Source organism: Delphinus delphis, chromosome 20 (assembly GCF_949987515.2).
Source record: "Delphinus delphis chromosome 20, mDelDel1.2, whole genome shotgun sequence".
Lineage (NCBI taxonomy): Eukaryota > Metazoa > Chordata > Mammalia > Artiodactyla > Delphinidae > Delphinus > Delphinus delphis.
Window position 1 is genome coordinate 14,668,989 of NC_082702.1, and position 25,617 is coordinate 14,694,605.

At 37.5% G+C, this 25,617-nt stretch overlaps 1 protein-coding gene across 2 annotated transcripts; it reads right to left on the bottom strand.

Annotated features, from left to right (window-relative positions):
• Positions 1 to 9,435: 9,435 nt before the first annotated feature.
• Positions 9,436 to 24,081, bottom strand: LOC132416137 (zinc finger protein 527). 2 transcript variants are annotated; one of them, XM_059999399.1, is made up of 6 exons: positions 23,941 to 24,081; positions 22,147 to 22,268; positions 21,052 to 21,126; positions 19,582 to 19,708; positions 18,855 to 18,950; positions 9,436 to 11,639 (listed from the first exon to the last, which is right to left on the bottom strand). In XM_059999399.1, the coding sequence occupies exons 3-6, from the start codon at positions 21,082 to 21,084 to the stop codon at positions 10,066 to 10,068; spliced, it is 1,830 nt and encodes a 609-aa protein (XP_059855382.1). In that variant the 5' UTR covers positions 21,085 to 21,126; positions 22,147 to 22,268; positions 23,941 to 24,081; the 3' UTR covers positions 9,436 to 10,065. The 2 variants fall into 2 exon arrangements, with proteins under 2 accessions (XP_059855382.1, XP_059855383.1); XM_059999400.1 differs by lacking the exons at positions 22,147 to 22,268; positions 23,941 to 24,081 and having other exon boundaries at positions 19,592 to 19,708; positions 21,052 to 21,128.
• Between the last annotated feature and the right edge of the window lie 1,536 nt (positions 24,082 to 25,617).

The following is a 25,617-nucleotide window of genomic DNA, read 5'->3' on the forward strand; positions in this document are numbered from 1 at the left end:
AAGCTATACTTTGAGAGGCTCGTTTTTCTTGGTATCGTTGTTTGTCTCAGGCCAAGCAGAGCAGGAGAAAAAGACTTGTGAGGGCTGCGGAAACAATGTCTTCTTGGGTGAGGCGGCTCTTGTCTCCCAAATAGGAAGGAAACCCTTGAGGAAACACTATGCCAGGGCAACCCATAATGCAGGTACAGTCTTTCATGGGTGCTGGACTCCTGGGGGGTTGGTGGAGGGGGGCTTCCAGCACCAGGGCCTGGGGGCTTCCAGCACCAGGGCCCACCAACCTTTATTTACCCCAGGTGCCTCCCAAGGCAAGGCAATATCTTCCTTTGGCCAACACCCATTATATGCTCAACTTTTCTACAAGAATTAAAGGTATTCAGTGTATATCTTGGGGCCAGAATAAGCTAAATACCTGGATGGATAGGAGAGAAAGGATTTTCCCCTTTATGACACTGAGGAGGAGGGGCTAGCAAAAGAGACCAAGAAGAAATGGTGCAGATCATGGTGCTTCCCAACCTTTATCATGGCACAAACAGAAAATGGTAATATTTGTATGGCACACTGGAGTTGTATAAGTTAGGGTGTAGATTATGCTGATATAATAAAGACCCCAAAATACTGTGACCTAAATATCATACATTTCTCCCTCATGTAAGAGTCTAAGGGTGAGCAGTCCAGGACTGGTGGGATAGCTCTGCCTTCCTGAACAAGTAGTTTCCATCTTTGGGGCAAAGGTGAGTATTAAAATTCTCAGTATCTCCCAGCAAATAGGGTAGAGGAAGGGCAGATAAAGCAGGCACAGAAATGATAATCATCCCTTTTGCTCACATCTCATTGGTTGGGTAAGATGGAGTTCTTAAAAATAAAAATTAACTTTTGTGCATCAAAAGACATTATCAAGAAAGTGAAAAGATAACCGACAGAAAGGGAGAATATTTGCAAATTATGTATAGGATAAGGGTCTAGTATCCAATATATATAAATAACTTTTTATGACTCAACAACAAAAAGACAAACAACCCAATTAAAATTTGGGCAAAAGACTTGAATAGACATTTCTCCAAAGAAGATATACAAATGGCCAACAAGCACACAAAACGATGCTTAACATCATTAGTCATTAGGGAAATGCAAATCAAAACCACACGAAGTGCCACTTCACATCCACTACGATGGCTATAATTCTTAAAAAAGGAAAATAAGTGTTAGTGAGGATGTGTAAAAACTGGAAAACTTTTATACTGCTGGTGGGAATGTAAAATGCTTCAGCTACTGTAGACAGCAATTTGGCAGTTCCTCCAAAAGTTAAGCACAGAATTACCATATGATTCAACAATTCCACTTCTAGGTATATACCCAAAGAACTGAAAACAAGTACAAGTACACACATGTTCACAGCAGCACTATTCACAATAGCCAAAAGGTGTAAATATACCAAACATCTAACAATGCACAGATAAACAAAATGTGGTACATACATACAGTGGAATATTAGTCAACCATAAAAAACTGAAGTACAAATAATGCTTACATGGATGAACCTGCAAAACATTAGGCTAAGGAAGCCATATACAAAATGTCACATATTGCATGATTCCATTTATGTGAAATATCCAAAACAAATAAATCCATAGAGATAGAATGCAGATTAGTGGTTGCCTTAGTGGGGCTGAGGGGAGAATGAGGAGAAACTGCTTAATGGGTAAGGGGTTTACTTTGGAATGATGAAAATGTTTTGGAACTAGACAGGTGGTGGATGAATAGCATTGTGAATGTACTAACTACTACTAAATTGTTCACTTAAAAATGGCTATTTTCATATTATGTAAATTTCACTTCAACAATTTTTTAAATGTGAATGGTGTAAACACTGCAATTAAACAGCAGAGACTTGCAGACTGAGTTTTAAAAACAATACCCAATTGTATGCTCTTCACGAGAAACGCATTTTAAATAGAAAGACACAAATAGATTAAAAGTAAAAGGATGGGAAAAGATATGCTATGTTAAGACTAATTAAAAGAAAGCTAGAGTGGGCATATTAATATCAGATAAAGTAGGTTTGGGAGCAAAGAATATTACCAGGGACTAAGAAGTTCATTTTGTAATGATACGGGGATATATTAGTTAAGAGTACATAATCCCAAAGGTTTAGGCATTTAACACAAGAACTTCAAAACACATAAAGCAAAAGCTTATAGAACCAAAAAAGAAAAACAGACAAATTCACAATTATAGCCAGAGATGGCAAAATCCCCTTTCTGAAAACAATTGACAAGACATAGTAGACTTAATATAACAGGTATTAAAAGAATAGAAAATACATAAATGTACCAAACTACATCTGTTTATTTAGTATATGCTTGAGTTGACATTTACAATAAGTGGGAAAGGTGGATTATTTGTAAATGATGCTGAGAAATGGGGTAGCCATATGGGGGTAAAATGAGATTCTTACAAAAAACTTAAAATGTAAAAATAATGAAAGCACAGAAGTAAAGGAGAAATCATGTGAAACATTTTAAATTGTCTCAAGATGTAGGCCTTTTAAATATGAATCTAAACTTAAGAGCCTTAAAAGAAAATATTGGCAAATTAAAAATCAATTTTGCATGGCAAAAGAGGACTGTAAGCAAATTCAAAAAACAAATAATACACTGGAAAAAAAATTGCAAATCACATCATAAGGAGCTAACTTCCCTACTATATAAGTAAAAGGTCACTTTCCAATTGAATATTGGGCAAGAAATATAGACAACTCACAGAAAAGAAGCTCAAACCCATTCATAATAAGAAAAAAGCAAATAAAAACTACACTGGGATATGATTTCCCACTTATCAGATTGATAAAGATCCAGTAGTTTAATGGTTTGCCCTAACAGATGAGAAATTTATAATCAAAAGCTCAAAATACATGTACTTTCTGAATATACATGTAACAGTTATAAAAATTGATTACATATGAGGCTATAAAGGAAGACTCATTCAATTCCAAACAATTAATATAAACCTCTAATGTAATAGCATTAGAAACAAATAACAAAAAGATAGCCAATAATTGTGAGTTAAAGAGGAACCCCTAAAATAAATTACAAAATGTGGAAATGCATATGCAACAGGGTAGGACAGAATACAACAATGAAAACACTAAATGCCAAAACTGTAGGACACAACTTATGTAGTAGAGGGAAACATACAACTTAAGTACATTTTCAGGGAAAACAAAAAACTAAATTTTCAATTCAAAAATGTAGATTTGGAATATACAATGGAATATTACTCAGCCATAAAAAGAAATTAAATTGAGTTATTTGTAGTGAGGTGGGTGGACCTAGAGTCTGTCATACAGAGTGAAGTCAGAGAGAGAAAAACAAATATCGTATGCTAACACATATATATATATGGAATCTAAAAAAAAAAATGCTTCTGAAGAAGCTAGGGGCAGGACAGGAATAAAGATGCAGACGTAGAGAATGGACTTGAGGACATAGGGAGTGGGAAGGGTAAGCTGGGACGAAGTGAGAAAGTGGCATGGACATATATACACTACCAAATGTAAAACAGATAGCTAGTGGGAAGCAGCCGCATAGCACAGGGAGATCAGCTTGGTGCTTTGTGACCACGTAGAGGGGTGGGATAGGGAGGGTGGCAGGGAGACATAAGAGGGAGGAGATATGGGGATATATATATATATATATATATATATATATATATGTATAGCTGATTCACTTTGTTATAAAGCAGAAACTAACACACCATTGTAAAGCAATTATACTCCAATAAAGATTTTTTTAGAAACCACAAAAATGTAGATTAAGAGGACAGAGCACACTCAAAAAAGAATTAAATGACAAACATAAAGGGCAGAAGAAATCAATAAAGAATTAGGAAAAATAAGAGAAAAGGATAATAAAACCAAGAGATAGGTTTTTTGAAGATCAATGATCAATAAGTTAGGTAAACCTCTGTCAAAGCTGATAAAAATAAAAGAGCAAAGATGTAAATGAGAAAATGAGTAAGAATCCAAATGAAGTTAGAATAATTATAAAAGAATCTTATGAATGACTACTGGCAAACAAGTTTGACAACCTAAACAAAATTAATACATTTCTAGAAAATATAAAATACCAAAGTTGGCACAAGAAACAAAATTTGAATAAATCTGACACACTGAAATAGTATAGAAACATCCCCTCAAAAGAAGAAAAAGCCTAAAGCCCCGGTGGACTTACAAGTACATTTTAACTAAACTTTTATAAATAGATTTGATGACCTATTTGATAAGAGATAAACATGGTTAAAAAAATAAAGACCCACTTGATAGAAGGTCCAAATGATGAGGAAGTATAGAGATATAAGCTTCAACTCACCAGTAGTCAATAACAATAATGCAAACTAAAACATTCAAGGAAGATAAAACTTATCAAGTGTTTACAAGGACACAGAGGTGCTCTTGGGGAGAATGTAAATAGTTGCAGCCATTTTAGAAAGTAATCTGGTTGTACCTTATAACATTGTGCAAAAAAATCCTTTGCACAATATTCTACAGCAAGTAGTCTAACCTAGTTCAGGTCCACAAGGGGACACATACCAGGATGTTCTTTGTGCCAGCCAGGAGTTGTATGCAGAAATGAATAAATTAAAAGTAGTAAACATTTACTATGAATTACTATGCAAATGTTAGAAGCACTGAATAGCATAACAGCACTGTGCACAGAACATGATCAATCCAAAATATGGTACTGAGTAGAAAAAAGTGACACTTTTATAGCATAACACCAATAATATAAATTTCAAACACACAACATGACTTATTTGATAGGGGATATATACACATTTAAGGATGCATACCAAACACTGCTGTGTATGTGCCCATGGGGGAGATTAGGAATTGGGAACGACAGGGGGAAGAACCAAGAAATGAGTGTTAGACTAAACAATTTTGGTAATATACTAGGAATTGAGGTCCAAAAATATAAATGCAAAATTTAAAAACCAAGAGCCATACACTTCCTGGCCTCTATTTTAATAGAAGGCAGAGTCCTAACAGCCCCATATATCCCAACAGGGAGCTCCGAAGAGACTCTGGAACTGCAGTTCCCTCTCCAGAATCAGAAAGAAGGGCTAGGAGCATGGCTGTCTGAGACTCCATACACTGGGAAACAGGACACAGGGGCAGAATTTGCAATTCTGTCTCATATAAGCAGCTGGCTCTCAGGCATGCAATTCAACTTCCTACTTAATTTCATCATTAATAATTGCCATGTTAACTGTTTACATATATTACAGTCAAGTAATCCTCACAAAAACATGGAAGGCTGTAATTATTTTAATTTTACAGATAACCAAACTGAGTCTGAAAGAAGTATAATCACCTTTTCAGGTTCTCCCAACTAAAAGAACTGACATCCATGTGAAGGTCTAATGCCAACAACTATACATGTGCCGATAATCAAGAGTGGATACTTCCACTACTCTTTCTGGAAGAACATGTGAGAAATTCCCCCACACAAATGCCTTAAGAAAGCTGACCAGGAAAGTGACTCATTCTTCTGTCACTAAAGTAGCCTCAACTCATGGCTTCAAGCAATCTGCTTTTCTCTATCATACAATTTATTGTCTCCCTGTCCTGAGCTCTGTGAATAAAGTAGGGTACGGCAAATATTCTAAGAACTAGAATCAATATGAAATGATGCTCTAAAAAGGAAACATTTTTTCCAGCTGTCTCTAAAAGGGACCCAGTCATAATAGCAGCAAATTTGCCCCCAATTCATGTGCAGTCCTAGCATCCAAATACAGTAACTGCTAAAAGGGTACAGGACTCCATGGAAAATTTACTTCTATCAATACATCACAAAAACCTTTGCATTTGCTCAGGAAGAGATGTCTGAAATACTTTTAAAAAGAAAGAAAACCTTCTATTAGGAGGAAGAGAGCAAGTGGAATTTTAACACACCTGAAGAAGCTTAGCCACATTTCCTTTTGACTCATTTACATCAATCGACGCAATTTTAAATTATCAAGTTTCAAATGGTTGTTTTTTAACAATGTTATTGAAACAATATTCACAAATCCTAAAACAACTTCAAGTTTTATAGAGTAATTAATATATATTTCTTATTAAAATGAGCTCTACTGTGGGCCATCTTTTTCTTCTTGGGCAAGAGGAACAATAGAAAATACAGTATATAAGGAAAATGCAATCTTACTTTACACTCTTTCTCAGGCCCCCAAATCCATCTAGCAAGACCTTTTGCTGAGGAAAATTATTTGAAAACTTCTATTTCTGATTTCATAACCTCTTTCTGTTCCTGACCAAGGTTCTTGGACTCCTTAATCAATAGAAATTGCTATGAGGCCAGATGAGAAATTCAGGCAGGTCTTTATTGGGACTCATGCTGCAGCACAAGGGAGAAAAAACAAGTAACAGATGCCCTTGCTCGCTCTTGGTGTGTGCGTGGGGATGTGAGCTGATCCCTAAATGGGGTGAGGGTCAGGCTGGAAGGGTGGCTTAGGTGGTCGGCCCACCTCCTTGGTGGTGCTGTGTGCAGGGATTATATGCAGTACCCTGATTTTGCCCTCGACACCTCAAAAGTGGCACTTGGGTTTTTGGTCTTTTTGTATCTTATTGTTCATAATTTGCCCCAACTGCGCATGCATGCAGTTATTTTTAGTCCTATATAGTTTTTTTTGTATTCTGTTTCTCCAAGAGACATTTGTCCAGGTGCACGTACTGTAGCAAAGGGTGCCAGGTTCCAGGTCCCAGCCTGTCTCATTTCAAAAGTATATGCCTGTTTTCTCCCTCCCTAAATTCCTTGGAAGGTGGCTAACTTCATGACTTTGGACAGAAAACATTTAGGATGGGTCTGGAATACCCTTTTATTGCCAGAAAGTAAAATTGCTTGCAGAGATGTCAGGGCAGCAGTGCTGAAGGGAGCAAGGAGTTAGCTTAAAGTGGCCCCAATGGCTAAATTCTGATAATTTGAGCATTAAAATATATATATACATTATAATTAAAATGTGTTAAGACTGTAGAAGGCCAAGAGTTCATGACTAAAAGGAAAAATGTTAAAATGCAATACACAAATACAGAGGCATAATAAAATGAGAAAGAATTTAGTAAGAACAAAGTATAAAACATATATATACGCACACATACATATACATATATGCATTTCCTTTCTGTTAGGTAGATAAGGGCTATACATGTGTATATGTGTGTATGTGTATGTGTGTACGTGTATGTGTGTATATATGTAGCATGAATAGACAGATCTCTTATCTGTCCCAGGTCTTTAATCAAAAGTTAACTTCAAAAGAGGCCTTCACTGGCCACACAATCTAAAATATCAACCTGGTCACCCAGCTCTTCCTTCATCTTTTTCTCCTTAGAAGTTACTCTTACATAGTATATGTTTTACTTATATATATTTTTTATTGTCTATCTTCTTTACTAGAAATTAGCTCTATGAAGGCAAGGATTTTTGTCTGTTTAACTCACAACTGTTACCTCCAAAGCCTGGATTAGAACAAAGCCTGCAACAGAGTAGGTGCTCAATACAAAAATTTTAAACAAAACACATACACATAAACACACAAATACAAACCTTCTACTTAAGCAAGAGTAAATAAAGAAAACTCTTCTATATGACAAGCAAAAACTGCATAAACTGTAACAAGGCAGAAAGATACGTTCAGCACAATAACCAGATTAAAAAAGAAATCCAAAAATTCATTGCCATTGATCACACTCAACCAAGTGGAAAAGGTTTAACCAGTGAGTCCTAAATGGATTAGTTCATGTCCTAAAGATAATTAACTAAACAGACTCAAACTCTTATCTCTTAGGATAGGAAATCTCTAGCTGGTCCTAATATCTATAACATACTAATAAAGCATGAGTTATAATGCTAAAAGATCAAGTCAATATATCACAATAAGACAATGGATTGTATAGTTGCAGATAAACAAAATTTAGGTACCTCATTATGAGAAGAAACATCAGATTGTAAAGTACAAACACCTGTGCTACAGGCATGGGTGTAACAGATTTTATCAACGTTAGAAGTGAAGTTTAACTGTAAAAACAGAATCAGTGGCTTGGGTTTATATCACCTTGGAGGAAGAAATCAGGTGCCATACTTAGATCAAGAATCAATTAGTGAACAACTCAGACTCATCACTGGTCTGAGTCATTATTTTTCTTCCTTTAAGCTTAGTAAGTTCAGAGTAATCCTGAGGAGCTTTCTGATGTAAGTTGTAACTAAACCCTTAAAACATATTCAAATAAGTGTTCCTATACCTCCAGAAAATATGAGAATAAAGGGATGATTACATGAATTTAGGTTACGATTATTAATATATTTTAGATTAGATATAATGCAAGTTTGGCAGTGTTTTAAAACCATTATATTTGTTTCTGCTCAAGGTTTGAAGTATTCAATTATACTAGGTCTGTAATTTAAGTTGTTCAAAGGGAATTTGTCTTAATATTTAAGAAAAATAATTTTCAGATTTTTATTAGATATAAGTATAAATTGACTATTAAAGAAATTATATTAGTACTCACTGTTTTGCTCCACGCACATATATACACATGTAAATCCTTCACTTTTTCATAATTCATTTGTCCTGATCTGTTTTTATAGATGCTCTCCAGACAATGCCCAAGATTATAACTGGTTCTAACTGTTCAAAGTGGCAACGTCTCCATATTAAAGTTTACCTTCGTATATACACTCAGATAAAACAGGAATATACTGCCCCACACCCTCCTGTTCCTCATTACTCTGAATAGTAATGAGTTATACTCTAAAAATTTTAGGCTCCAACTGCTTTACTTTAACCATTAGTTGAAAATGGCTCATTCTTTTTGTCTGCCAGCAATGTCTTGTCTAATATGTCTCGTTCCAAAGAAGTTATCTATAAACTTCTTAAACGAAGTTTACAACCCACCCACAAAAGACCTCATTTACAATTCTATCTTATTCTATCACATGATATGTTTAAACCCACGCTGAAAGTAGAAAATCAAATAATTCCTTTAAGATGAAGAGCCATTCATTAAACTGATGGATCCATTATTCTCTTAGCTGGCCAATCTTTCTTTAAAGGTCTATAGTGAGTCACTGCCACAAATGATTTTAATTCCCTATGAGAAAGCCTGGTAATAAGTTTCACTAAGTGAATTTTTAAAAATTCTTCCTTATTGTGAAACAGACTAATGAATACTAAATTAGTTTTTATCAACAAATAAAATGTAACAATTCTTTCAGCTTTATGAAGGCTGTGTATTTAACTTTCATATACTTGTTATGAGGCTTATCCTCAGGATAAACAATTATGCCATATAAAAGATTAAGGCTTTCTCACATGTGTAGCTAACATGGGGTGTATGAGTCAGGACTCTGATTCCAAGAGGCAAAAACCCAAGTCAAATTAACATAAGCAGAAAAAAGAAAATTTATTGGATCACAAAAATGAAAAAGTAAAAGATGGTGTAAACTTCAGACATGATTGGATCCAGAAGATCAAACAACATCCTCAGATTTCTGTCCCTGACCTCAGTTTTCCTTTGTGTTAGATTTATCCTGGGAAGGCTTTCTTCATATGGTGGCAAAAAGGCTACTGGTGAGTTTTTAACCTTACTAAATCCTTGAAACTTGCAATTCTGGGGTGGGGAAAAAAATCTTTTCTTACTACCCATAACAATGACCCCCTAGGACTCTACTGGTCTAGACAGGGCCATTTGTAAATCCCTTATCTATCATGAGGTTGAAGAAAATAATTGGCCTGCCTATGACCAATCTACTGCTCTTCCTGATTAAACAATTTCATCAGAATGATATGCATTGAGGGTGAGATAAGTCTCAAATAGGGTACAGAACAGAACCAAAAGTAACAGATGTCTACTACTCAGGCTATTTCAAATAAGGGATGCTCATGAACTGAAGGCTTCTCCATAGGTACTACATTCATAGAATTACTAACTGAAGAACTCACTGATATTTATTTAATAAGGACTGAATGGTGACTAAATGTTTTCTTTCTTATACTTGTTATACATAATCAGAGAGCTTCTCTATTATGAATTTTCTGATGTCGTCGAAGAGCTGAAGCACAGCTAAAATTGTTCCCACATTCATTACAGTTATAGGGTTTTTCTCCAGCATGAATTCTCTGGTGTAGCCTAAGGGACAAGATCTGATGGAAAGCCTTCCCACATTCATTACATTCATAAGGTTTCTCTCCAGTATGAATTCTCTGATGTTGATTAAGGTATGAGCCACAACTGAAGGCCTTCCCACATTTGTTACATTCATAGGGTTTCTCTCCTGCATGACTTCTCTTATGATGAATTAGAACTAAAGCATCACTGAAGGCTTTCCCACATTTACTGCATTCAAAAGGTCTCTCTCCAGTATGAATTCTATGATGTCGATTAAGTTGTGAGTCAGTCCTAAAAAACTTCCCACATTTGATGCACTCATAGGGCTTTTCACCAGTGTGAATTCTCTGATGTTGATTAAGGTGTGAGCGATAGCCAAAGGTCTTTCCACATTCATTACATTTAAAGGGTTTCTCTCCTGTGTGAATTCTTTGATGCAGAGTAAGGGCTATGCGTCTGCTGAAGGCTTTTCCACATTGATTACATTCATAGGGTTTCTCTCCAGTGTGAATTCTCTGATGTTGATTAAGGTGTGCACTCTGTCTGAAGGCTTTGTTACATTCCTTACATTCATATGGTTTCTCTCCTGTGTGAATTCTCTGATGTTCCACAAGGAAGGCATAACGGCTAAAGGCCTTCCCACATTCATTGCATGCAAAGGGTTTCTCTCCAGTGTGAATTCTCTGATGTTGAGCAAGGTGTGCACTCTGTCTGAAAGCTTTGTTACATTCCTTACATTCATATGGTTTCTCCCCAGTATGAGCTCTCTGATGCTCACTGAGAAAGAAGTCATGGCTAAAGGCTTTTCCACAGTCATTGCATGCATATGGTTTCTCTCTACTGTGAATTCTCTGAGGTTGAGTAAAGAACGAATAACAGCTAAAGGCAGCACCACATTCAACGTATCCATGGGATAATTTTCCAAGATGAGTTGTGTGATGTTGAGTAAGTAATGAGTGGAAACTTAAGAGATCTGAAAAATCATTACTTTCGTAATGTTTCTCCCCAGGAGGAATTTCTGCATCTTTACTAAGGTATGTATTCTGGTTGAATTCTTCACATTCATTACCTATCAAAGATTCCTTCTCAGCATGTAGTCCTTTATGTTCAGTTAGAACTGAATTTGGGGGGAACATTCTATCATAAATATCAAATTTATGTACTTGTTCTACTGTGGGAACTCTCTGTTGTGTTAAAAGTACTGAGTTCAAGAGAACATTTATCTCAGAATTATTATATTCATTGTCTCTTTTCATGGCAGAGATTTCCTTAAGAGTTGTCACTTGCCTGAAATGACTCTCCTGATTTCCCTGATGCTGCTCAAATTCACCCTTATATTTCCAGGCTTCTCTGAAACTGGAGGATTCAAGGCCATAACTTGTAAGTCTTTCCATTATCATCCCCTGGGATATTTCCTCTTCATCAATGTACCATTTTGGAGATAATGCCTTGATTTCATACAAAGAGTCCCATTCTGAAAAATATCAAGAAAGCAAATGTCTCCTTTTTACCCTTCCAAGGAGAAAGAAAACTGTTATAGAAGAAATTAAATAATTTACTTGGAGGAAAAAGGGGAGAAAGTCATGGTTCTGACTTTTTTTTTTTATCAATTTACATTCCTGTCAGCAACATGAAATATGTCTTCGAACCCATTCACACTGGCTAACAACATTCTAAAAATATTTGCCCTTACAAGTAAAGAGTACCTCATTATTGTTTTAATTTGCAATTCTATGATTATAAAATTGAGCATTTTCATATATATTTATGTACCTTTTATATATTTTGTGGTTTCTTCTTTGGTGAATTCCTTATTCAGGTACTTTGCATATATTTTAATTACACTGGCATTTCTTTTAAGTGGTTTATAGAAGTCATTATAAATTTAAGACATTAAGGCTTTTGAGCATTTTTCTCCCTCAAATCACATGTCATCTTCATTGATAATTTTATTGTCACATCATCTTGATTTATAATGCTTCTGATAAAATTTTTTAAAAATTTGTATGAACTCAAATCTTCCAATTTTTTCATTATAGAGCCTGGCCTTTATGTCATTTTAAGAAAGACTTTCCAAAACCCAATATTATACAAATATTATCCATAACTTTTAAGAAAATTTTTACACCACTAATGTGAAAAACTACCTTTATCTAATACTAAATTCTCATATATACATGGGTGTATTTTTGTACATTCTTCACTGTTCTACTGATCTATTTCACTGTTCTTATATCAGACCAATGTCATGGATAACAGGCAAAATTCTTAAATATTAAAAATTCAATCAAGCAGTATATTAAATAAATAATACACATGATGAAGTATGCAATTCAGAAATACAAAAATTGTTCATCAATAGGAAATCCTTTACTATATTATTAAATTATTATCTATACTTTCCTATATTTTTAACTTCATCAGTAAAAAAAGAAAAAAATATTTCCAGAAATAAAAACTTGACTCTCCATCCTGATAGAGAACGTATCTACCAGGAAAAAGTGACCCAAAATGGTCAAGGCTAAAACATGTCCTGATAAAATGACTTTAAAATGAAAGGTTAGGCCCGTGAGCCATGGCTGCTGAGCCTGTGCGTCCGGAGCCTGTGCTCTGCAACGGGAGAGGCCACAACAGTGAGAGGCCTGCATATCGCAAAAAACAAAACAAACAAAAAAAAAAAATGTGAGAGCTAAATCTGTTTTTATACAGTGAGAAACATGATGTTCCAGATGTATAGAACACCTGGATAAAATAAGAAAGCTACACATTTATGCTGGTCGTTTCAGGGAGTGGGAAAGAATGGCAAGTGGTAAAATATTATCTTTTCCTTTAATCTTTTTAAATTTCACTTGTTACAAAGAATTTGAATTACAATTGTACTTTAAAAAAGTAACAATGGAAATTTAAAAGAAAAAAATATATTGTGTGTTTAATTACATTTCATAGAATTATTATCCCTGAATCATAATTCTGTTAGTACACCAGTATAGAGATTATTGCTTAATATTTAGGTGAGAACCATTTCCTTTTGTTTTTGAGAATAATTCTGTAAAATCATTTCCAGTAATGGCACTCTTCCCCAAATCAAAGGTTTAACAAGGGAGATGCAAGCAGAATAATCATGAAAACACAAAGCAATACAACAGTAACAAAAAATTTCTAACTTCCAATAACAGCTCAATTTAGAAGAGGGTTTATGTCTTCAGAACAAAAGCATTCCTCCTTGACTTTCTAACCAGTCAAAATCTGTGTATTCTACAGAAAATCTGTGATGTTATTCCCATAAAACTACCCTTTACTGCTTCTGCCTCCATTAGATTTCCTAAGCACTAGTGTTTTAATGTACAGGTTTGAAACAAAATCCTAATGTGATTTATTTATAATGTGTGTGTTCTTTCTCTTATCCTAGTGTCTAAAGTCTTCTCCATGGCTGGACCCCGAATAATATACCTTTACATGCTGAGTGATATCTGGAGAGTGGGAGAGGTTTAATAAATACCCTAACCCTAAAGCGTACACTAACCCTAACCCATACCCTAACCCTAACCGATACCCTAACCATAACCCGTACCCTAACCATAAACCATACCCTAACCCGTACCCTAACCCTAACCCGTAGCCATACCCTAACCTGTACCCATCTAGGAGATCAGAACAAAATATAAAGACACTTATACATAAAGGGAAAGTATCAAGCTGGCATCAGACTTCTTTGTAACAACATTTAACACCAATACTATGCTATAAGCAACTTAAGGAAAGAATGGCCAATTATGAACAAGGTAGAGCTTAGGGGGACATTGTTTGCATGAACTCTTTTTGAGCCAATCCAGAGATGTCCAGAGAAATTTCAGCAAAATGACCTAGTGGAAAACACTAAATATATATAACTACAGAATTAAGACAAAAGGAAAGGTTGGGATAAATGTGACACAAGAGCATGTAAATATAATATGCCTGGACAATGTAAAAAGCATACAAGTAACAAAATTTGGGAAAACAAGGTGGGGAGTATAATAAGGCTACTTATTGACACATCTGTAACAGGTAAAAAAATCAAAGGCTAGTTTTTAAAGCTGACCAATCAAGTAATAGAAGGAATAAATACTGTCTAAAGAAACAGAGCACTATAACCGTGAAGGCTCTAGAACAAAAGAAGAATCTTTCTAATTATTATAAAAACTATAGTATTACGCGACCAAAAAAAAGCCTAGGAAAACAGACAAGCTAAAGTCTTTTTTAAAAACTGTAAAAATCAGAAAATATAACACAAAACAATGTACAGAATTAAGCCCAAACATATTAAAAACATGGTTGGACTTTCACCTATTAAATTGAAATGATATCCAGACTGGTTCACAAAGCAAAACTCAATTCTATACTGCATATAAAGCTCACGTTTAAAACAAGGTGATTTTACAAAGTTGAAAATAAACAGATGATAAAGGCCCTAAAGAAAGCATAAAAAGGCAAGAAACAGATTCTCCCCGAGGGCCTTCAGAAGGAAGGCAGGCTGCCAACATCTTGATTTTAGCCCTGTAAGACCCATTTTGAACTTCTTACCTGAATCCAGAGCTGTATGATAATATTTTTGTGTTGTTTTCAGCCACTAAATTTGTGGCAATTTGTTACAGCAGCCATAAGAAACTAATACAAAAAGCAGACAGGTACAACATTTTTGGGGAGGAATTTGGCAATTCCTAAACTACATATGCACTTACTTAGCAATCCTACATCTACAAAACAACCCTGAAAATAAAGCCTCAACAACAGGAACATACATATTTACAAGGTAATTTATGGCAGCATTGTCTGTAATTGTAAACTACTGCAAACATCCTAAATGTTCACACATTATAGAATATTCAATAAATTACCATAACATCCACAGAATGGAGTATTCTGCAGCTGTCAGAAAAATGAGGAAGCTCTCCATGAACTCATGTGGAGTGATTTCCTGTACAGCTGACCCCCGAACAATGAAGGGGCTATGGGTATAACTTTACAGTTAGCCCTCCGAATCTGCAGTTCAGCATCCACGGATTCAACCTACCTCGGATCGTGTAGTAAGTATGTATTGAAAAAATTCGCATATAAGTGGACCCTCGCAGTTCAGACCATGTCGTTATAGCTAAGTGAAAAGAGCAAATGCAAATCTACAGGTATATCTGCTCATTTGTGCAAAAGAAACATAAAAAGGACAAACCTGAAAATAAAGACTGGTGATCTACAAGGGGTGGGTAAGAAAGGGGCAGGAAGAAGTAGGGAACAGAAACAAGACAGTAAGGATGAGGAGGGAGCGACACTTTTCTGAGGATACATTCTTGTAAAGGTCTGATTCTTAGGAGCATAGTAATGTTTCAGATACAAAAAAAAAAAAAAAAAGTAAAATCAACCAGGATGTAGTAGGAATCAACAGAAACAAATGAACCTAGAAGAACTAACCTAAGTAACTCTGGAAAATAGTTTTTGACTGAATACTTAAGACTAAAAAAGTACATTTATACCTAAATACAAATAATGTAATCTACTTAGTAAATTTATTTCTCACAGAGGAATAGGTTAGAAATTCTGAAACTACTTTGTGTGTACACTTAAATGGAGGAAATAATTAAATACATTGCTTCTCACTGTCAGAAGAAGAAATTACAAACAAGTAAAGGAGAAAGGATAAACCCTGTGGAGGGTAGGACTAAAATCAAGGTATCACTATAAACCAATAATTTAATGTATTAAAAAAAATAAAGACAGAAATAAATATAAAAGTGTGTGTCTGTCTAAAAGTGTGTGTTGGTATACATACATATATTTTCCAGCTCAGTCTGCTGTGAGGTCCTAGAAGAAATCACTTCCAGTAGCAATAAGTACACCTAGTACCCAGACCTTGGTTTCTAAACCATTCTAAATCATTTCCCAATAAAAGGAACCAGGGCTCCTTGGAGAGTGGTTGACTCAAGGCTGGGGAAAGGAAAACAAGATGAACCTGGAACACCTGGAACCATGAAGTGGGGCATGTTAAAAGGTCATAGGAACCAACTTGAAGAAGATCTAAATGGTCAAAGCTGGAACACTTTGAGCAACAAAATAATGATACAGCAGTTTTAACTCATAGGAAAAAAAAACCCCACATTCCATAAATATGAAGAAATATTTTAATATATAAACTAATGGGAGAGATGAAACAGCTCTTCCAGACAGAACAATCCTAGTTAATATGTGTAAATAAAAGAAGGAAATAAAAATGTCAACATTAGGTCAATACCACAACAGCGGTAACTGTTGCAGACAAGATCCAACAGGGCTGTAGATGCTAAAATTAGTGAGCAAAAGTTTCAGAAGAAACTGAATAGTATCAAGTATCTTCCCCAAATATTTATTAATTATAAATAGAAAAATAGTAACTTTACAATGGAGAAACCAGGCAGATACCACCTTCACCAAGTGATGAAAATTAACATCACTGATAATAAGATATATCAATATTATCAATCCTTTGGTATGATGCACTCACTGCGAAGGATACAACCTTATTTCTGTGACACTCTTTTCAAAAATGTACTACCTCAATCTAATCATGAGAAAACGTTAGATAAACCCAAATAGAATGCAAGCAAATGTAATGAGCCATTTGTCTAGAGTGAAGCATATCTGAAGACTCTGGAGAGATTTCTCCAAGAAGGTAAAATCAATAGATAACCTAATGTGTCTGAGTGTCTTAAGAGATTTAAACAATTGATCGGGAGTTAAGAATTGAGTTAGGAATATGTATATAGAAAACTAAGGAAAAAAAATAGACAAAACCCCAGATAATTATTAGTGCCAAGAAAAAGAAAAAGTACAGAAAAAGTAACCTTGGTACATGCACACCTCAGCTACGACTAGCACTTAATAGCCATAATAATGTAAACACTGAACAGTGGTTCAATAAAAATTAAGATATTGGTATGGGACCTAATCAAACTTACAAGCTTTTGCACAGCAAAGGAAACCATTAAAAAAAACCCAAAAGACAACCTATGGAATGGGAGAAAATGTTTGCAAATGATGCGACAAGGGCTTAATCTCCAAAATATACAAACAGCTCATGCAATTCAACAACAAAAAAACAAACAACTCAATCGAAAAATGGGCAGAAGACCTTAATAGACATTTCTCCAAAGAAGACATACAGATGGCAAGCAGGCCCATGAAAAGATGCTCAACATCACTAATTATTAGAGAAATGCAAATCAAAACTACAGTGAGGTACCACCTCACAACAGTCGGAATGGCCATGATTAAAAAGTCTACAAATAACAAATGCTGGAGAAGGTGTGGAGAAAAGGGAACCCTCCTACACTGCTGGTGGGAATGTAAGTTGGTGCAGCCACTATGGAAAACAGTATGGAGGTTCCTCAGAAAACTAAAAATACCATATGATTTTACCATATGATCGAGCAATCCCATTCCTGGGCATATACCTGGAAAAAACTATAATTCAAAAAGATAAATCCACCCTTATATTCATAGAAGCACTATTCACAATAGCCAAGACATGGAAACAACCTAAATGTCCATCTACAGATGAAAGGATAAAGAAGATGTGGTACACACACACACACACACACACACACACACACACACAAAATGGAATACTACGCAGCCATAAAAAGAACGAAATAATGTTATTTGCAGCAACATGGATACAACTAAGAGATTACCATAATAAGTCATAAAGAGAAAGACAAATACCATATTATATCACTTATATATGGAATCTAAAAATATAGCACAAATGAACCTACCTACAAAACAGAAACAGACTCATAGACATAGAGAACAGACTTGTGGTTGCCAAAAGGGAGGGGGTGGGGGAGGGAAGAACTGGGAGTGTGGGATTAGCAGATGTAAACTATTACATATAAGATGGATAAACAACAAGGTCCTACTTATAGCACAGGGAACTATATTCAAAATCCTGTGATAAACCATAATGGAAAAGAATATTAAAAAAAAGAATGTCCATATGTGTATAACTGAGTCACTTTGCTGTACGGCAGAGATTGGCACAATGTGGTAAATCAACTACACTTCAATTAAAAAAATAAAACTTTAAAAATTATGATATCAGTGAGATAGGAAGACAGAAATTGTGTGTGTGCGCGTGCATGCTCACACACATGTTGGATTCAGGATAAGAAAGTACTAAATTCTTATTTTCTTAATGAAGATATTGGATGAGGACTAAACCTGAAAAAAACAATCAAGAAATAGCAACATAAACATATTTATTAGAGACGTGAAGGAGACACCAAAAGAAGCTGCAAAAGTAGAGAAAGTGGATCCCTCTAGGGAGAGGGAAACTGGGAAGCGGGCAAGAGACCTCCTTTTTTAAAGGAATAAGCCTTATAAAACAACTTGTCTCTTCAACCAATGTGCATGCATAACTTTGATAATAACTTTGATAAAATTAAAACTCTAAAAAGAAATCTAGAAATGTATATAACTCTATCCATAAAGGGGAAAGAAGAACTTAAAAGGAACAAGATTCAGGGTATAGGTAGAAATATTATTGAGAATATAACTTGATAGAAATAGAGAGGAAATGACCCCCTGAAGCCCAGGACAGCCTCCTCAAATGCAGGGCAGTCTTCTTATGACCACTTGTGCTGTCACCTTACAACAGCCCTCCCTGTTCCCCGTCACTCACCTGCATATTGACCATCTGACATCTCTCTCTCCACCATGCAAGGATCCTTCCCTTGCTCCAATAAGGAGATCATGTTGGGCTTAGAAACGGAAAGTCCTGTTTACAGGAGAAGAAAAATGAGAGCCAGCAAGACAGACAGATAGATAAACAAATCAACTTGCTATTGCTGTTCCAGACTCAGACTCAATCTCTTGGTCATTAGGCAAGAAAGGACATCAGAGGAAGGGCCAGAGAATGGAAAGATGCTTGAATGGAGAATGAGACAGACAAAGCTTCTTTCATAGCAGCAGTTCTCAAAGTACTAGAGCAGAAGAACCATCACCTAGGAACTTATTAGAAATGCAAATTCTCAGGCTGCCCCAACCAGACCTACTGAATCAGAAGCCACAGTGGTTCTCAAATTTTAATGGGTATCAGAACCACTTGGAGGGCTCATTAAAACCCAGACTATTAGGCCTATTCCCAGATTCTGTAGGTCTATAGTGGGACCCCATAATTTGCAATTAAAAAAATTTCCACGCCATACTAATGCTGCTATCCCAAACCATCATTCTAGAGCAAAGGGAACTATACTCATTTATAACTCTGTGAAACTACTTTGAATAATTTCCTGGGAACACGAAGTAGAAATCCAGCTAAGCATTTAAGATGTCCTAGATATTCCCAATGGAGGAAGCATAAACACCTCATAGGGAAGATTTGAATTATGGGGGATACATATCCTTACCAAGCCATACCAAGTTCCTGTAGTTCTCCAACATGACATCTCTGTACAAATCCTTCTGAGATGAGTCCAGCCATTCCCACTCCTCTTGGGAAAAATTTAGAGCCACATCCCTGAAGGTCACCAAACCCTGAAATTAAAAAAAAAAATGCTGTTTGCCAAGTACTCCCATATGGTCCTAGCATCTTCCTCAGTCTCTCTCAGAAGAATTTAACTCAGTTGATCATCTCCTCGAAATGCTTTCCACTATTGACTCACGGGACCCACACTCTCCTGGTTTTCCTTCTACATCAGTCCCTCTTAGTCTCTTTTGCTGGTTCCTCCTCTTCTTGTCAGCCTCTTATATTGAATGCCTTAAGCTCAGTCCTTGGACCTCTTTCCTATCTACATTCGCCAAAACCCTACCCTCAAGATAATCTCATCCTGTCGCATGGCTTTAAATACACTAATGACTCTCAAATTCACATCTCCAGTCCTGAACTCTAGATATATAATCAATACTTTACTTGGATATCCAACAGGTCTCTCGAATTTAATATATCTAGAACTCAATTCTTGATTCTTATCTCATCCCTCCCTGTCTTCCCATCTCAGTAAATGGCATGACCATTTACACAATTGCCCAGGTCAAAAATCTTTGTAGTCATTCATGATTTCTTTCTTCCTCTCATACTCCACAACCAATCCCTGATCAAATCCCATATTTTATATCTCCAATATACACCCAGAATCTCACCAGCTCCAATGCCACCACCATGGTCCAGGAAGCTATCACCTCCCACCTGGATTATTGCAGCAGTCTCCTGACTGGCCTCCCTGCTTCCACTGTTACTTCTCTGCTATTTATTTTCCTTTTAAAACATAAATCAAATCACATCACAAATACCCTAATGGTTCTCCTTCACCTCTAGAACAAAAGTCAAAGTTCTGGTCATGACTTTTAAGGGCCTGCATAATTTGGTTCCCAGCTACTGCTCTAATCTCACAGTGCACATTTCTGTCTGAGGATACTGGCTTATTGCTATCCCTGGAACACATCAAACATGCTCCCAACACAGTAACTTTGTACTTGCTATTCCTTCTACTTTTTTAAAGCTCTTCCCAGATCGCCACAAAACTTACTCCCTACTTTCACTCCGGTTTTTCTTTGCTCAACTGTCACTTTCTCAGAAAAACCATCCTTGACCTCCCTATTTGATAATCACACTCCATCCTTTATTTCACTTGCATTCATCTCCAACACAACAAATCGTGATTCATCTAAAGAGGAAAAGTTCTGTTCTATCATACATTTAAGCACAACACTGAGTAAAAATAGCAACTAAATGTTTTGTAGAAGGATTATATGAACAAATAGTGGAGAGAGAGAAGTGAAGAGTGCGCTCACTGGGCTACTTGTGACTCTCTCTGAGGTCCCAAAGTCCTGAGAAATGATGTGGAATTTCTGGAAACAAAGTGAAAACATCAACTTACCTGGGACATGGATTTACATAGTCCAACAGCCATTCTTCCTTCCTTCTTCAATTTTCTCTTTTGGAGAACAAAGTCCTGAGAAGGGAGAGTTAAACAAGAAAAAAAAATGGCAGAGCAGCCCTATGTTGCTGATCTGAGACTCACAGAGTTTTTTGCCCCTTTATGGTCTCTAGTTTCTTTACATGGACCAGCCCTACCCTGTTCCAAGATCTGAGAAAAAAGGCCAAAGCTGAACTTAACCCCTGAACTCCTGACTGATATTAAGGACACACAGCCTGAAGTCAACAAAATCTAAAGTCCATCCTATCACCAATAAGACAATTTATGATCTAGCCCTGGCTGCCCCTTAGACCTCATTTCCCACTCTTCTCCCCCTTATTCACCCTACTCCAGGCATACAGATTTCCTTATAGTTCCTCAAACATTGTCCACACTCCTTTTTCAAGGCTGTGGCCTTGGCTTTTCCTTTTGCCTGGACACGGCACATTCCCTCTCTTCATTCTTATCTGTGCTCAATTGTTAACAACATTGGAGGGACCTCCCTATTCTACCTAAAGGGAATCTCCCTCCCAGTTATTATTTTTCCTTATCTTGATTTATTTTTCTTCTTAGCATTTAACATCATTGGACATGTTACTTTTTTTTTTTCTGTTAACTGTTGTCTTCCCAAACAACAGTATAAGATTTAAGACAGCCAGGATTTGTTGGGTTCACTGGTATATCTCTAGTGCTAGAATAATGCCAGAACCACTGTAAGTGCTAAAAACATATTTGATAAACAAATAAATAAATCTTACTGTGGCTCCTGTAATATAAATAGCAATGTTACACATGTTGTGTATGTCATTATCTTATTTAATCTTCACAAAACTGCAAAGGTAGGTATTATTATCCCCATTTTACCACCAAGTGAAATTGAGGTTCAAAAAGCTTAAACAGCTAACTCAAAGTCATAACAGTCAAACTGCAGTGTGGCTCAAAAACTGGTCCTCTTTCAAGAGACCACAATGTTTGTATGGGAAATATTCAGCATAACCTGAGAAATCAATGCTATATGTTTTTCAGCGAAGCATATTCGGAGGTGGCAGGTGTTACCTCTATTACTCCACAGAAATTCAGCCTGAGGCAAACATTGACAAATTTCAATACCAAACCAACAAGAAACTGCACAGCCTGAAACAAGTTCCTTGTCTTCTCAGAGCCAACATTTCTTCACTCTGAAAACAAAGATAGTTGTGTTTGACTTAGAATTTAAGATATACAACCCCCTAATTCTGGGCTACTCTGCACTAACCAACTCAATCTGTAAGAAAATTATTTCCTTAGTGTAATGCAGCTTGAATTTGTTTATAAAAGCCTTTGCAACCCAAGAGGAGAATTAGTGAAGTCTTCTCAGCACCTGGGAGCTCTAAGTAGCACCTGCATAAAAAAAAAATAGCTTTTAAATTGCTGTTTCAAATCGCTGTGTATCATTTGAATAATACTTTTCAAGTTTGAGATGAACCATCAGTCACTGAAAGGTGCTGTGAAAGACTTGTGCTTTATATAGACCCCCAGACACACACTGACTCTCCATTCCTTTCCTCATTGGCTACGTGACCTTGGGCAAATCAACCCAACTGTCAGAACCTTTCCTCACTGTCAAGATTGCTTGAGCCAACTCCTGGCATAGAGAAGTGCCACCCTTATTGCCACTTAGATTTTACACACACAGTTGAAAAGGAAATGAGAGCATTTTTCTTTATTACGTGAAGTCAGAACCAAACACTTAGTTCACTTGGTATGTGAGAAAAAGAGCCATGGATCAGCCTCTCTCAGCACCAAACATGGAAGAGTTTTGACAAGGACAAACCTAAAATCTCAAACTCCATGGCCTAAGGAGAGGAAGACTGGGCTTTCAGGTTGGATTTTCCTCCCCCAAAGGCAGCCAATATGAGGATGGTTTCACCACAGTGTCTTTAGATTGGGTTCTGTTACTCACAAGGGGACCAAACAAAGAGACCCAGGTTAAGTTCTATGTCCAGAAGGGTCCTAGTCCAAGACCACAGACAATACTCTCCAACACCCTCAGAACTCAGGGCCCCCATTTTTCACCCTCACAGCGTGGGAAAGATCAAGAGAGTTTAGCAATTAAAAGCAAGGCCTCTGGAGCCAAATTGCCTGGGCTTAAGTCCTGATTCTGTCATTTAGTAACTGTGTGAATGTGGGTGAGTAATTTTAATCTTTCTGTGTCTCACAATCACACACTAGGTCTGACATACACATACAAATTCTCACCCAATCACACACATATATATGGTCACATAATTGCGACTGTAATGTCACATACATACACAGTGGTATTAACACAAAGATAGAGATGACGATACACAGTTACTCCAACAGAGAGACAGTCACACACAATCTCATGCATAGTGACATACCACACAAAGTCACACATCCTGTCACAGTTACTCACACAAAATTATACCTGCAGATATAGATGGTCATGGGCACGTAATGACACTTTCTGTCACACACATTCAAACGCAGTTATATCCACAGGGACAAGGGGTCAAACACAGTCACACACACACCCACACAGCGACACACACACACACAAAGTCACACCCGCAATCTCTCACAAACCCATACACAATAACACAGTTACACCTGCGGAGACAGTCACGCACAAACACACATAGACTCGGAGTTTTATACCGGAGACAGACGGTCACAGTCGCACACAATTACATACACGGTGACACACAAGATCACACCCTGTCACACCCGCAGCCTGTCACACAGTCTCCTCGGTGGCGCCCTCCTGGTTCCTACCCCGTTCCCTGCCGGTCCACCCCAAGCCCGGCCCTGCCCTCTGGCTCTCGCGCGTAGCAAGGCCCTACTCACCTCCCAGCCCCGCTGGCTCTGGAAACACGCCCAACGACCCAAGACCGGCGATGTCGCCTCCCAGAATCCCCTGCGGGGCGGAGCGGGGCGGGGACTGAGGCGCGCGGGACACCGAGCTCCGCTGGGTAAACTCCAGCTGCAGGAACCTGGACTAGCGATTCGGCTTTTCCTTCCGACCCCGCGGACCACGAGCCCCAGAACGCTTTGCGCCTCGGCCTCTTTGCGGAAAGAACAACATTTCCCACAGGGCCCCGAGACAAGCCTCGACATCGCGCCTGCGCTACAGGTGACCGCGGCCGCAGGTGCGGGTACACGGAACGCTGTGTGCGACCCTGGGCGATCTTGGGCACTCAAATGACTCTGGGCTACTGTGTGTGAGGGAGTGGTGAAGCTGTGCACGTCCGTGACTGTTATTGAATGCTCAGGTGGGGCGGTTTGTGCGTGCGACTGTCGCTGCACACTTTTGTGCTTGCTCACTACGGGGCAACGGGTTCTGTCGGTGTAGTGAGCTTCTGTATTTTCAGTCACGCCCATGAGTGTGGGTCGTTGTGTGACAGATTGTGGATCTGTCACGCCAAGAATGAGAGAGTGATTGTGGGTGTGTGAAGAACTGTGGCTGACTTTGGGCATGACGTTTCTGTAACTGTGTTCTTATCCCAGAGATCGCAGGAGTTTACCCATAATGGGCGGTGTTTCTGGGCTTTTCTTTAGGGTTGAGTACGTGGGAGAAGAGTGTTTGTGTGTCTGTGTGTGTGCCTGTCTCCAGGTCTAACTGTTCTCCCACCCCCACCCAACCCCTCACCTCCGGCCATGGGTGGGGTCAGTGTTATCCTCATTTTTACTATCCCTTCTCTGATTGCCCCATATGTGATGCCAGGCACAGAGGGTAATTATATTCCAGTTGTAGGAAGATGCTCATTTGCACCAAAGCCATTTATAATGTTGTAGCCAACAGCTCTGGGGTTTATTGCTGTTTCTCCTTTTCACTTTAAAACTTTAATTAGGGCCCAGCTTTAAGAAAAACTGTCCACAGTCAGGAGGAGAAGAATGTGAACCCCTGAGTGATGTTAAAGAAAACCAGAGCTGAACAGTAGTTGAGGGGTTTTTGTTTTGTTTTGTTTTTTTAATTCAGGAAATATTGCAATAGGGGGAAAGAGACTTCAGTATAGAACTGTGCTCAATTCCAAATATAGCAAGAACAAGTGGGGATTTATAGGCAAGGAGCAAGTTGGGGTTGGGGGGTGGTCAGTTCATGGGAAATTACAAAGAGGAGACATAAAGGGTAGGGGGGAATTCTCACTATACTGACCAACAGGATTCTTGCTGAGGGCTGGCCAGAGTGATCAGATACCACCTGGGTGGATGAGGAATTTAATTAGATATTGAGACTGATCAGATATCAAGAACTCAAGCTAAACTGACATGACAGAATTCTTGCTAAAAGTGGGTGTTGCAAAGACAAACATTGAAGCCCAAAGGTTGAAGCCTAGTTAAGAAGAGGGTTCAGAGGAGTCTGACTAAAAGTTTGGTCAAGGAGATAGTCTTTGTCAGTGAAGGTTCCAAACAAACCAACATTCTTCCCCAGACCTTGGAAGATCTGGAAGGTGCACCCAAGTCAAGATCTCGGTAAGTGGGGGTGTGTGGAAGCAAAGGGAAGTTCTTGAAATAAGAACACAT